General features: G+C 39.1%; 1 protein-coding gene across 8 annotated transcripts in view; it reads left to right on the top strand.

Annotated features, from left to right (window-relative positions):
* The window catches only part of LOC129578623 (RNA-binding protein Musashi homolog Rbp6), a 380,177-nt gene that overhangs the window by 203,722 nt on the left and 163,068 nt on the right, over positions 1-13,387 (top strand). For all 8 annotated transcript variants that reach the window (XM_055467457.1, XM_055467458.1, XM_055467451.1 and 5 more), the window contains one exon: positions 8,048-8,140. In XM_055467457.1, the coding sequence (XP_055323432.1) occupies positions 8,048-8,140 (93 nt within the window). The remainder of the gene's footprint in view (positions 1-8,047; positions 8,141-13,387) is intronic.

Raw genomic sequence — 13,387 nt, forward strand, 5'->3', positions numbered from 1 at the left:
TCTCTCTCTCTCTCTCTCTCTCTCTCTCTCTCTCTCTCTCTCTCTCTTTCTCTAATATTAGTAGCGAGCGCGTGAAAATCTCATTACGGGAAATTTATTAACATTTTACTTTAATTTTAGATAATTTAATATGATAAATTTCATCTCCCACTGCGAAAACTCACGCACTTACCAGTAGCTTGTAGTTGCAAACATTGGTATAATCGTTTGACATTCATCAGTGTACATCATCGTTTGCGAAGCAGTGGAACAGTGCTCGTTGTTTGCCTCTCTGCCATCACATCGCATGCCACGAACAAGAACCAGTGTGAATAAGCCAACGAGTGAGTAAGTGTGCGAGAGTGAGAGCGCAGATAGTATCAAGACGAATATTATCACTGCGAATGAGAATATAGTGGAGAAAATTCGGTGGTGAGAAATGACACCGAGGCGAGGAGGAGAGAGTGTGCGTGTGTGTGTGTGTGTAAACGAGAGGCAGTGCCACCGAGAAGAGATATTGAATGAGACACAACGGAGACAGGAAGAAAACGATGTGGAATGATGTTGACAATGAACATGCTGTGCTCAAGTTGGATTCTTAACACGGTTTTGAACGGAACCATGTATTTGGCCATTAATTTTCAAAATGTATACATAATTCGAAAAGTGACAAGTGTGCACGGGCAACGGCACATATTTCTATCCCACAAGTAAACCGAGAAACGAAAATGAAATTCCGAATAGAGAAGATCGCTCGCTCGCTCGCTCGCTCGCTCTGTTCTTCTACTCCCAAAAAATAAATACATATGTGGAATTCGAGGACCAGATAAACTCGGAAGGGAGAAGGGATTCGATGCGAAAAATGCTCATCGCAACGAGATTTAAGATAATCATAAAAGTTAAACATTTCGAGTCGGTTTCTGTTGCTTCTGTGTTTCTTGTCGGCTGCTACTGTTGTTGCCGCCACTCGCTCATTACGCCTCTCGATGGTGACGATGCCATGTTACCGAAACTAAACTGCACGTCTTGCAAAGTGGTCCGTTCCCCAGTTTCGTTGGGAACCATCCATTTTTGTAATTAATTGCTTCATTTCTTTTTAATTTGCCACTCGAAAATACTTGAAATTGAAATGTTTTGCAAATTTCGGTCGGTTGTTCGGTTCGGTTCGGTAACAAGTTTGGGTCGCCGATTAAAAGATTTAAAATTGACAGATTTGTGGATTTGGGGAAAGTGGCAACACAACAACAATGACAGATAGAAAATAAAATTAGAAGAAAAAAGACAAAACGACGGAAAAAGGAGGAGGAGGGTGTGGGGAAACAAAACGAGCCAAGAAGGGAAAACAGACGGCGAATAGATTAGGTTTTGAAATCGCACAAGAGTGTTAGAAATAGGAAAAGTTTTCAGAACATATCAGGAAATTTAACAACTTTTATTTATCCAATTATTTGGTTGATTAAAGCCCGAATGGCCAATCAAGTGGTATGAAGAGTCGCTAAATGATAATAGTACTGCTGTTGGTGCTACTGCTGAAGCACACGTACCGAAAACGAAATGTATGAAAAAGGTCCAAAGGCCATTAGATTGTGTTTCCATCATTTATTTCAGTTTGGAAAATCGAACGTACAAATCCCAAATCGACAAACGCATTCGATTTGGCCACATATTTTTTCGTCTTTCTAAAATTTATCAAGTTTTAATGTAGATTATTGGCGCTGCGTCGTTGAAGCTTGAAAACCGAAATGAAGAAGAGGAAAAATTTTTTCCCCTCGGTTGGCAAAAGCCATGAATTTCATCAAATTACGCGCCAACCAGTCGAAAAAAAATACGAGCCGAGGCATTAATCGTGTATTTTGTGCAGATATTTATACCTGAGATTTGCTTCTTCAAAAACCTCAAAAATTATTGCTATCGATGAAGGATATTCGAAATGTTTGTGTGTGTATGCGAGTGTGTTTGCTATATTGGCACTGGTCTTTGCAATGGCAAACGAACGATGCAACCATAAACGGAACCAATGAAAAGAAATGCATTTACTCACAAATAAAAACGTATCGAGACAAGGCCATGAGACTATTGCAACCGCTGTGAAATACGGTGTTTGCCAAAACTAATGCAAGTGTTGCTCGTCCATAAATTATGTTTATGATTTATCTATCAGCCCAGCGTCTGTAGCAATTTTATTGCCTGAGTGAGAGAGAGAGAGAAAAAAACAGACAGAAAAGAAGTAGAAAGTCGGTAGTTTAGTGTTAGCGCAGCACACAAAAATATCAACTGTCGAAGCAGCTACAATAAATGCATGTGAGCATGTGTGTGTGTGCAAAAGTCAAAATCAAGAAATGCGAAGCGAACAGGACTAGGACTAGAATGAGATAGAGCGAAAAGTTTTATGGCAGACAATCAGCAACAAAGACAAGAGTTAAATTGCACAATACTTGAGAATTACAACAGGTTTTGTTTCAAAAGTATTCTTTTAACGAGTTTTACGTACTCGTTATAAGTGGATATACGCACACATAATGTGATACTATGGCTGAGAAGCGACGATGTGCCGCGATTGAAAGACTTGGTTTCGCTCTATATATGTGTGTGTGTTCGAATGTATGATAGAAGCGCAGAGTGCGAGCGAGCAAGTGAGATCGAGAATGAATGTGTATAGTGCCGGGATGGGATAAGATGGCTTTGTTTCACATCTATCAGAAGTCGTGAGCGCATTTGAAAAGGGCATATAGATGAAATTTTTGGAATTAAGTTAAACGAAACGAGATTAACTGAATCTTATTTATATCACAGCCAGCAGAAGTTTTAAGCATACGCGAGAATCTTTCTATCTCTATATATAGTGTATATTCGACGACTTTGAGTCATCTCGTGGCGAGATTATCATCGTCGAACGTATTCGTGGTCCATCAAACAAAATGAACTAACAGTGGTCGCCATTGGCTCAAAGTTATTGTAACATAATCAAGCGGCGCTCCAGTTTTATTTCAGTTTGTCTATTTTTCTTATCCTCTCCCATTTCACTCTCTCCTCACTTCCGTTTTCTTTTCCCTACTTTGCTACCGAATCCGGTCTGATCCTTTAAAGTAATTTTTTATTTCATCATCTTCATTTTTCCTAACACCATACAAAAGAAATCAACGAGCTATATTTTTGATACTCAATCGACAATGAGATGGCAATGAGGAGGGGGGGGGGGGGTAGAGAGAAAAAAGGAGAGAAATCAACGCATTTAGAACGTTTTACGCTAATCCAATCTATTATTTTAATTAACAGCAACGCTGCTTCAATAAAAATAATTTATAACAAAAATGTTTTTACATTTTTCGTGACCGTTTCTGGGGTTCGAACCAAATCCAGCTTGAAGTATGAACGGAAAAAAGGAGTGAGAGAGAAAGAAACGAAAGAGTAACGGGATGAAAACAAGAGAGAAAGTTGCCTGAACCAAAGAAGGAGTAGAAGAAAGACAAAAGTATAACGAAAACAAGGGCAAATCGACGAATGGCTTACGTCTAAGGATATAATGGTTATTCAATTAATATGTACATGGATGGTTTCTAAATAAAGACGCTTAGAAAGAAGACGACAGACTCAAATTTAATTAGTTAATACTATATAAACGACGTGAGCGAAAGAGTGAGACGGACGAAAACTTAAAAACAAAAGGAAAAAATTATACTCATTTTCATTGCGCATTTTTCTGGCCGCTTTGGAAATTATAGAACCGAGTTTTTCGACGCAACAAATGACGACGACGACAGTGACCAAGGCAACCATGCCACGTTCAAATCAAATTTTTCCGAAAAGTTTGTGTACTCGCTCGTTTCTTTCTCTCCGATTTTAATCAGATTTCTTTTGTCAAAATATTTTCATAAATTCTTTTGACTTGTTGAAATTCAATTAGCCGCTTGCTTAGTTTTTTCGGCTCGACTTTTTCATTCGTTCGTTCATTTGTTCGGTTCAATCTGGTGATTTTATCGATTTGATGGGTAAAATGTGAAATGAGGCGAGAGCAAGAAAGAGGCGAGAGCAAGAAACCAAAAAGTTATACGAACAAATCGTAACGGCAATGGAATTAGGTGGTTGATCGATTAAAACGCTACAAAAATAGAATATATATATATATATATATACCCACACTGACTAAATCGGATTTCAAACAATGAACGATGTCGTCGTCGGCCATCTGCGCATTGTGTTGCTTCAGATTGAAATATCCCCGTAGTCGTTGTCGGTTGGCCGGTCATTTGTTGCACGCTTCGCACAAGAAATGACATGTGATCATTATGTTTATTTCAATTTATGTTGAAACTATTCACAGATGCGATACGCGAAACACACAAGCGCAGCAGCTCATTGTTGTTCCGTTCGTTGGTTCGCCATTTTCAGTCCGTTTTTTCCCCTGAAAACGTGAAATGATGTTCGTGCCAGTTAGCGCTTCCGTGATGTATTGTGAAAAGTTTTCGATGTTGGTGTCTCAATGATTTTCCTTCATTTTTTGTTTGTTTTGGAAATGGTGTGGTGGTGAGTGCGAGAAATGCGCGCCCGACAAGCACACACAAAATATACGCTTCTATACGGGGGCGCCTTTGTATTATGATGATTTTGTTAAAAATTCAAAAGGTCGTTCTAAATCAGTACGTTCTGTTCCGTTGTTTCTCTCTCTCTCTCTCTCTCTCTCTCTCTCTCTCTCTCTCTTCGGTTGCCAGTTATCTTGTTCACTGCTTCATGCATGCTGCACTTGTGTGAGTGAACAAAAAGCGATTCAAAGCGAGCGAGCGAGTGAGTGAATGAATGAGTGTTGGTGTGCGCGCTTTCTTTGGTTATTGTACTTTTCCTTAATTTCGTGTCCGTTTTCCATTTTGCACTTAAGCAAATGGTGATGATAATTTTTTGTGCACATAATCCATGATGTGAGAATACTTTGTGCTATCACAAAGCGCCATACACACACATTATATACATATAAAACGAGAGGCGAAAAAAAGCAACACCGACCAACGAAACGAGGAAAAAAACGAAGACGACAACGATAACGGCGGCAGTGGCAGCAGCAACGACGACGCCGAACAAGAGAAGAAACTTCGAAATGCGAGAAAACAGCAAGCCGTTTAATGAATAAGGGTTTTTGTTTTATTGCCTCTTTGTGTACGCATTCGCTCTTTTCTTTCTGATTTTATTTCTTTCCATGTTGTTTGTTGCGTGCTGGTCCTCGTTGGTTTCTCTCTCTATCACTTTTTTTTACTTACTTGGGGGATGGCTCTCTCTCTCTCTCTCTCTCTCTCTCTCTATCCCACACTCTGTGTCTCTATCTGTGTCCTTCTCATTAACACAACTTTTTCATTTCGATTCGTGAGAATCTTTTCGTCCTTTCCTCTCCTCCACATCCTCTTCAACTGCTTTGTAATTTTTTTTTCGCACAATCTTTCGGTACTTTCTTTTGTATTTATTTTAATTTCACTGTGCTGATTAAAGTGCTTCCGTAGTATCAATATTTTATTTATATTTATTAAACTCTTCTGATGGCGAGAAAGCGACATCATCGTAGCGTATAAATGGTATTGTGTGGGTTGTTTATGTTTTATTCAATTTGAACTGGGAGGAGAGTGCGTGCGCTCCGAACACGACGAGAAGAAAAAGAAGAAGAAGAAGCAACAACAAAAAAATCCCACACACAGTTAAATTCAATTTCACTTCGACTCCAATCAAATTAAACGCATCAAGAATTTCACTTTAAACACCATCCCTCAGCACAAAGCATTCGAGGCGATGGCAATGGTTCCGTGTGTATGTGTGTGCGTGAGTGTGTTCGTGGAACAACATTTCTAATCAAAAAAAAAATGGTCCTTGGTATACGTGCATTCAGCATACGCATCTCGTGCTCTCTCTTATCGCTAATATTCATGCATGCGAATGTTGAATGAAACGATGGCATTTTTTCTATTTTTCTTCTCGAAGAGATGAACTAATAATCAACATATTAAACGAACTAACGACAAATCTCGTCATTATTTCTCTCTCTATCTCTCTTTCTCATACTCCCACTCACACTTAAACTTGCCATTTCTCTGCTCGTTCTTCCATTTTTTTTCTACTCTTTTCTTCAATTCGCCCCATAGTTCAATAGCGTTATTCCCTTCGAAAAATGTAATTTTTTGATAATTTATGAAAAAAGGGCAAAATATTTACTGTTGTTGAAATGCGAAAGGAAAAGAAAATAATCTGCAAGATGAAAAAAGAGAAAGAAAAGGTGAAGAAAAGATGTGAAGAAAAGAAAATACACACAAAATAAACACTTGCCGATTCTCTCGATACTTCGAATCTGTACAACTTGAAACGACACACCGATGCGAAAAATGTGTATGCGGGAAAAATGAAGGCGAAGCAACAGCAAAAGAAGAAGACGAGAAGGAAAAAAAAATCGAATGCCAGGGACAATTTCCTTGAAGCTTATTTTGCATAATTGAATATACCTTTTTCTTCATTTTTATTTCTACTTAATGTCTTTCACTTCGTCTTCTGTTTTTCGATGTTGCCTGTAACGAAGACACGGAATAACGCGTCTTCTTACACAATCTTCTTCTCTGCTCTAACACACACACACTCTCTCGCTATTCTCTTTTTTTCGTTATATTTCTTTCTTCAGTCAATTGCTCTCACTCTGCATTTCATTCGTTTCTTTTATGGAAAATCGATAGAAGGCTAAATTTCATTCTTTGATATACAGTATTTGGTCGCTGGAATCGGCATATGCGATTGGGTGTGCTGTGCTCTTGATTCGTTCGTTTGCGCTTCAGCTCTGCTGTTTTATGCCGTCTTCATATTTTTTGAGACTGAGGGTGCTCGTGTTTCGCGCACATCATCGCCCGTTATTTTATATTCCATTTGATTTTGTGTTTTGCGGGGATGTGTTTCATTTTCAGTTGAATTCATTTCAATTTCATGTCTAATTGTCGGGATTCGCGTGCGATTTGGTATTCTTTTTATTATCTCTTAATTTCATTGCAAGCGATTTTGTCTTCGATTTTGCCCATCACACAGCCAACTCCACCCCAATCCACACACACAGCATTCGATTTGCTCTGTTTTCGTTTCGTTTTCGTGCCACTTCATAACTAATCACATCAATTTAAAATGTTGTGATGGTAAGATTTTGAATTCGATGCCTTCTCGGTAGCTCGCTCGCCCGCTCGTTTGTTCATTCGCCCTCACTCTCTCTCTCTCTATCTCTCTCTCTCTCTCGGTATTTTTGCCTATGCCACATTCACGGTTAAGCCCATGAGAGTTCTCAGTCGATTTTGGTTTTGGTCGAAAACGGCGATGGAAAAATGCGCGCTTTATCGTGTTTTTGTTTACCTTTTTGACCTCAAAGTTCGAGTCGGAAATTTGTTATGGAATTAATTAATGCTTTTTTGCTTCTGCCCGTTGCTGTTGCTTTTGCTTTAGCTAATAACTTTTTGGCATTTTTCGTGTCTGCAGCGTTTATTGTAATGTTGACATATTTCAAAAATGTAAATGAACATTTTCGCTTTTTATCCCTCGTTTCTTATTTGCAAATTAAAATGGAAAATCACACGCCTAAACAAGGCTTAATTAATATTCAGAGATAATAGATACGTTCGTTCGTTCGCCATACTGGCACACCAGCTTACCAGCTCACCAGCCATACGGTTCGATGTGTGCGAGTGTGTCTCCCTCATTCCGTTTCTCGTTTAGCGTGTTCATCAAAACACAGGCATTTTGTGTTTGTTGACACAACAACTCACAAAAATGCATAAACAATGTCTTTGAACATTTCGAATGAATTCGCCGAACAAAGCGGGCACCGAAGAACCAAAGTATTAAGACTTTATACACAACAAAAGCCGAGAAAAAAAATATATGTATATATTCAGCTGCTGGAAGTGTTTGCGAGTATTTCGTACCCAGTTACCAAACTATATGCTAAATTTACATTCGGAATTGTAATCACAGAGTGATTTCGAAGTTTGAGTCAACCAAAATCTATTTGCTAAAGCCTGTTGGCATTGTTTTTTAATCGTTTTCGTTTTCTTCCCTTTTTTTGCAGATGGTGACGAGAACGAAGAAAATATTTGTGGGCGGTCTATCCGCTCCCACAACGCTGGAGGACGTCAAGAGCTACTTCGAACAATTCGGACCGGTGAGTAGAAACAAATCCGACTTTTCCGTTGACACACTTGTGTACAGTGCACACTGCACACTGTAGCTTATCACAATGGAAATAATCTTCGAAGAATTAATACCAAACTGCTGGCAATTATCTCGATATTCAATTGTAATTAGAAGTTTTCTCTACCCAATACTTCATCATCGTCGTCGTCGTCGTAGGTGCTTGATGAATCATATCGAGCTCAACATTTTCCTCGTAAAATGCTTATAATGATGATTATAATACTACAATACATTTATGTTGTCGGGAAGTTTTACAAGCAAACAACAAACCAAAAATGCCAGAACTCAATCTCAAAACTTGGCCTCCCCCAAAAAATTGTCCCGTTAAAATAAACACAAATATTGCTGATGCCAACGGGGTGAAGCGAACGAGAGAGAGAGAGAGCGAGAGAGAGAGAGAGAGAGAGAGAGAGAGCGGAGTATATCTAATCAGTAAACTCCGTTCAATCACCATAACACAAACAGGCAACATTTCTGCATTGTCTAAATACGCTGTTGAAAACTTGAAATCAAATCGCTTCAGTTACTCTCTTCGCACCTTCTTGTATTTTAACCGCACTTTGACTAAAACTTCAGTTCACTTTGTTATTAAAATAATTTTGTTACGTAAACAAACAACCGAATTTATATGACATCACCAACACTAGCTGAGATAAGCTTTGTGAGTGGTTCACTCCCTCTCTCGCTTTCGCTCTGTATCCATCACAGTCAGCCATTTGAAGGAGCGGAGCTATAAATGATTGAGCTCGTTCGAACGCCTTGTGCCTCACTAAAATGCGACGGAATTTGATTAAAATTTAATAAATAGCTTTACAATTTGTACAAATTTTCTCATGAAATAAACTTCATTGTGCTCGTCTATGAGTGTGTGTGTGTTAGTGCGAGAGTGATTCTTCTTTTTTTTGGTGCTGTTGTTTGTCGCTTTTCCATTTTTCATTCGGCTTACAATACGTTTTCGCATCGGAAATGTTGTCTGTTTGAGAGAGAAAGAGAGAGTTTCACATTTGCCAAAATGTATTCCATGCTCCTCGGTATTAAGTGTGCACACGGAACATACCATGTCGATTTGTATATAAACGTTCATAAAACTCTGGGTTATGTACAAACAACTATAAAAACACGACGTATGCTCGGCACATACAATGCGATTGTTTGGCAAAGAATGAAGAAAAAAAAAACGACTGAACGATGAGATGGCTCTCATTCTATCGAATATTTTGGTCTTCTTTCTCTCCCTTTCTCTCTCTCTCTCTCTCTCTCTCTCTCTCTCTCTCTCTCTCTCTCTCTCTCTCTCTCTTGTATACGCTCACTGGCTCACTCTTTCAATCACTATCGTTCTGTGTCGCTCTAGTTCTTTCGCAGTGTCGCGAGCGCACATCAACATCATCATCTTCAAGAAATTATCTATGAATAAGTCGGCACATACACGCCAAATGTGCGCATAGATTATGAGCTCAAACGTAAGCGAAGAGAAGAAAGCACCGAAAGAACGAACGAACACACGACAAGAGACAGCCAAAAAGAGAGAGATAGAACGAACTTTCGAAAAGTTCATTTTAATACATCTTTTCTTATTCGTTTTCTTCTTCCGTCTCGATTTTCTCGTTAGTTTTATTACCAGTTCATGTTGTGCTCCGTTCAGTTCACAACTCAGTCCTTCAGTTTTATCGCACGATATGGAGCGAAATCGAGAGGGAGAGAGAGAGAAAGGAAAACATGCAAAGAATTGCACTGACATAAGTCATATCGAATTATATGTTAACTATCATGCAGCAAACTTCTATTCGCCTCGAATTTGCGTAATAAATACTTTTATTATTAAAGCTATTATAATGTATTAGGGCATTATACACATTTAAAGTGTCCCAACCGAGTACACACACGCTTAAGGATTATTTTTAATTTCTTTCTTGTCGTATTTTTCGTGGCTTTGACTCGCTCCATACTCGCACTCTCTCTCGCGTGCTCCCTCTCCGTCTCTCTGTTGTTCCGTTAACGCCGACGTTGGTAACAATGTGCGCATATTTATGAATGTTTGCGTTCCATTTCCCATTTAAAATTCATTTTAGGCTTCGATAATAGCTGATTATTATCTGAAAGAGGATCAAGACAAACGATGGTAAATATAGGCGCTCTTAAGTCGAGTTGAGCCGCAAATTATAGGTTAACGATTTCCCACTGATATTATAATATTATTTTGTCTGCCTGTTTGCCAGTGTTGCTCATGGCTTGGTTTTTGACTTGTTTTGGCGATGTCGTTCATTTGTTTCTTCGTTTTTTTCCTTTTCTGGGATGGATCTTTTTTTCATTCTTATGTATGAGCTTGAACGTTGCTCTGAAAACTTCTCACAAGCCTGGTGTGGATGTTGGTGGCAATCCTCTAGCTACTTGAAGCACACATATTTCAAACACACATGCACTAACCATCCTCTCGTAACAATTTCGTGCAAGAACTTCTTCACTCTCATTCCGCCAATACTGTGTACACCATTGAGCACACCATTTTCTGCATTGTCGGATAAGTTTGTTTCCAAAACGTGCACGTGAGAAAAATTGTGTGTTCGTTTGGCTCGATGCATCCCGAACATCTCTCGCTCTTTCTCTCTCTCCCTCTCTCTTGCTCGGTTGGTGGTCTAGACGATAATTTTGCGTGTACATTGTGGTGATTTCCTCTGTGCTATTAATACGCTTTTTCGAAGTGTACAATTTCTTGTTTCTCTACTTATTCCAGATTACATCTCCCTATTTTTCGATGCACTCATAAGTCGTTTTATTACCGAGCAATGTGTAAGCACACATGACGCGTACTTCCAGTGCGATATGCACTTTCCTCATTTTCATCCTGTCTTCGTTCGTCTGCTCTCTCTCTCTCTCTCTCTCCCTCCCTCCCGCATTCAGCTTTTCAATCCGCTGTTGCAACGGTGCTCCATACATTCGCTCTTCCAATTTTCTCTGATTCTGTTTTGGAATTTTTCGCTCGACTTTTTCTCCATACTTATTGCGAAAGAGAGTGAATGAATGAGTAAGTGAGTGAGAGGGCGCGAGCGCTCATTCTATTACGGCCATAGTTCGGTTCGGTTATTTTGCTCGTTTGCCATCGTCGTTAACATCGAATAATGGCATTAGTTTTAAAAAGCAACTACACACAGTTACACTACTCGCTTTTTTTTACATACATACACACACTACGTCCAACTATTAAAGTATCACTGCACCAATCTATGCAACGAGATGCTTTTGGCGGCAATCTTGTGATATTACTTACATGAACTAACAGGCTAACAAAAACACTTCGGGAATCAAGTAAAAGGGAGACAGTGAACAAATACAGGAGCCACAGAGCCACGTACCAACACACACACATGAAACGCATTGAGCGCCAAGAAGAAAAGAAACTTTTATAAGCACTCAATTTTTGATTCCGTATACAGGAATGCGATGCACGAACTACATTCAACTTTTGTGTGTGTGTTTGCATCTCTCTGTATGAGTACGGCGTTGTTGATCCAGAAACTGGTTCAATAGATAAAAGAATTGCACGTTTCGGAAAAAAGGAAAAATCTTCAACGAGCTTACCTCACGTCTTCAAACAATTATTTTACATTTTCGTTAATTTTCTGGCATGTGAACGCATTTTATGCTATTGCTACTGCTCTCTCTCTCTATCTGAGATTTTTTTTCATTCCTATTGACAATCGCAATCTTGGTGATGTGGCACTGCAATTTGTTCTATCCTCAAATATTTAGAATACGTGCAAAATGGTGCTCGTTTTCAATTTAATTGTCTCGTAGATGGAACAACACACACACACATACACACACATACGAACTGTTCAGCGCGCACGCTGCACGCTGCACAAAAAATCACAAGACGCATATGATTGGATGTGGATAAAGGCAAACGCACGGAAAAAAGAGGTTAAAGGCGAGAAAATAAAAGAAAAAAGAAACACAAAAATGCCAACACTGGCAAAACCTTGGGCAAAACTCCATCTCAAGATTATTTAAAGTTTTCGGATAGTTATTTACCAACTACCGCTTTTATACAAACAGAGAAAAGAGTATAAGAAAAAAAATTCGCTCGTCTTTTCTCTTTTTGAATATGATACATTCCATTAAAAAGTTTCAAAACAAATGAGCTTACTTCTTGCACGATGCAATATAAGTCGAAAGTATAGGGGATATTGTTTGACTTGAGCACTTTTATGTGAAAACATACAGCCAGTCGTTCGGTCGGTTGATTGCTCGCGCTTCAACCGTAGCCATATTCATTACCACATACACATATACACAGACCTGTACAGTCTGACAAACACAAACAAATAAACGTGTCCAGAAAGAAGAAGGAAGTAATGTGAAATATATGATGCATCCTGTGAGCAAACGCTCCATGTATCCATGATACCTCGAATTATAAGTTCATGGCAATCGCAAAAAAGTGCGAGCGAGCGAGAGACGGAGAAAAAGTGAGGGAGAGAGCGAGAAAAAAGCCAAACGAAAACTTTCCAGCAAATTAATAGTGGCCTCCGATTCATCATCATTTTGGTTTGGAGCGTAAAATAAATTAACATAAGTTTTTCGATGTGATTTCTATAGTTCATATAAATTTATTGTTTTCGAGAGTGTGAGTGTGTGTGTGTGTGTGCGTATCTCGTTCTACTGGAATTTATTTCCAAGTTGGTATTCCAAACTAACCGGCGCCCGTAAAATCCGATTTAATTATGAAAACACCGAGAGAGAGAGAGAGAGAGAGAGAGAGAGAGAGAGAGAGAGAGAGAGCGCGTAAAGAGAACTGGTTCAACGGCCACTTGACTCAAAATAATGTAAATCACATGCATTGGCTGATATAATAAGAATGCTTTTTGTTCGGGCAGGTTTTTTGGTGTGCTGTGAGCAATTTGGCGCTTCTTCATTTTGTGATTCAATTCAACAAACTACACTGCAAATGAAAGTGGATACGTTTCACATTGAAAATGACTCTCAAAATCAAATCAACACCCGAATAAAAGGGACAGGAAAAAAGTATTCCGTACGGATGTGGTGGTACCCGAACGCATTTCGAATTTTGTGCAAAATTTCTCTCACATTCCACTCACGAATCTGGTGCTGCTTTCGTCTCTACGTCTCTTTTCATCTCCCCCATTCGATAGACGCTTGCAAACGAATCGTTGCCGTCGTCAACTTTGTTTCGATTGAATTTCCGGGCTCATTTCTT

This window comes from Sitodiplosis mosellana, unplaced genomic scaffold, assembly GCF_009176505.1.
Source record: "Sitodiplosis mosellana isolate CC-2019 unplaced genomic scaffold, AAFC_SMos_1.0 Smas_scaffold_6226, whole genome shotgun sequence".
In the NCBI taxonomy this organism is placed as follows: Eukaryota; Metazoa; Arthropoda; class Insecta; order Diptera; family Cecidomyiidae; genus Sitodiplosis; species Sitodiplosis mosellana.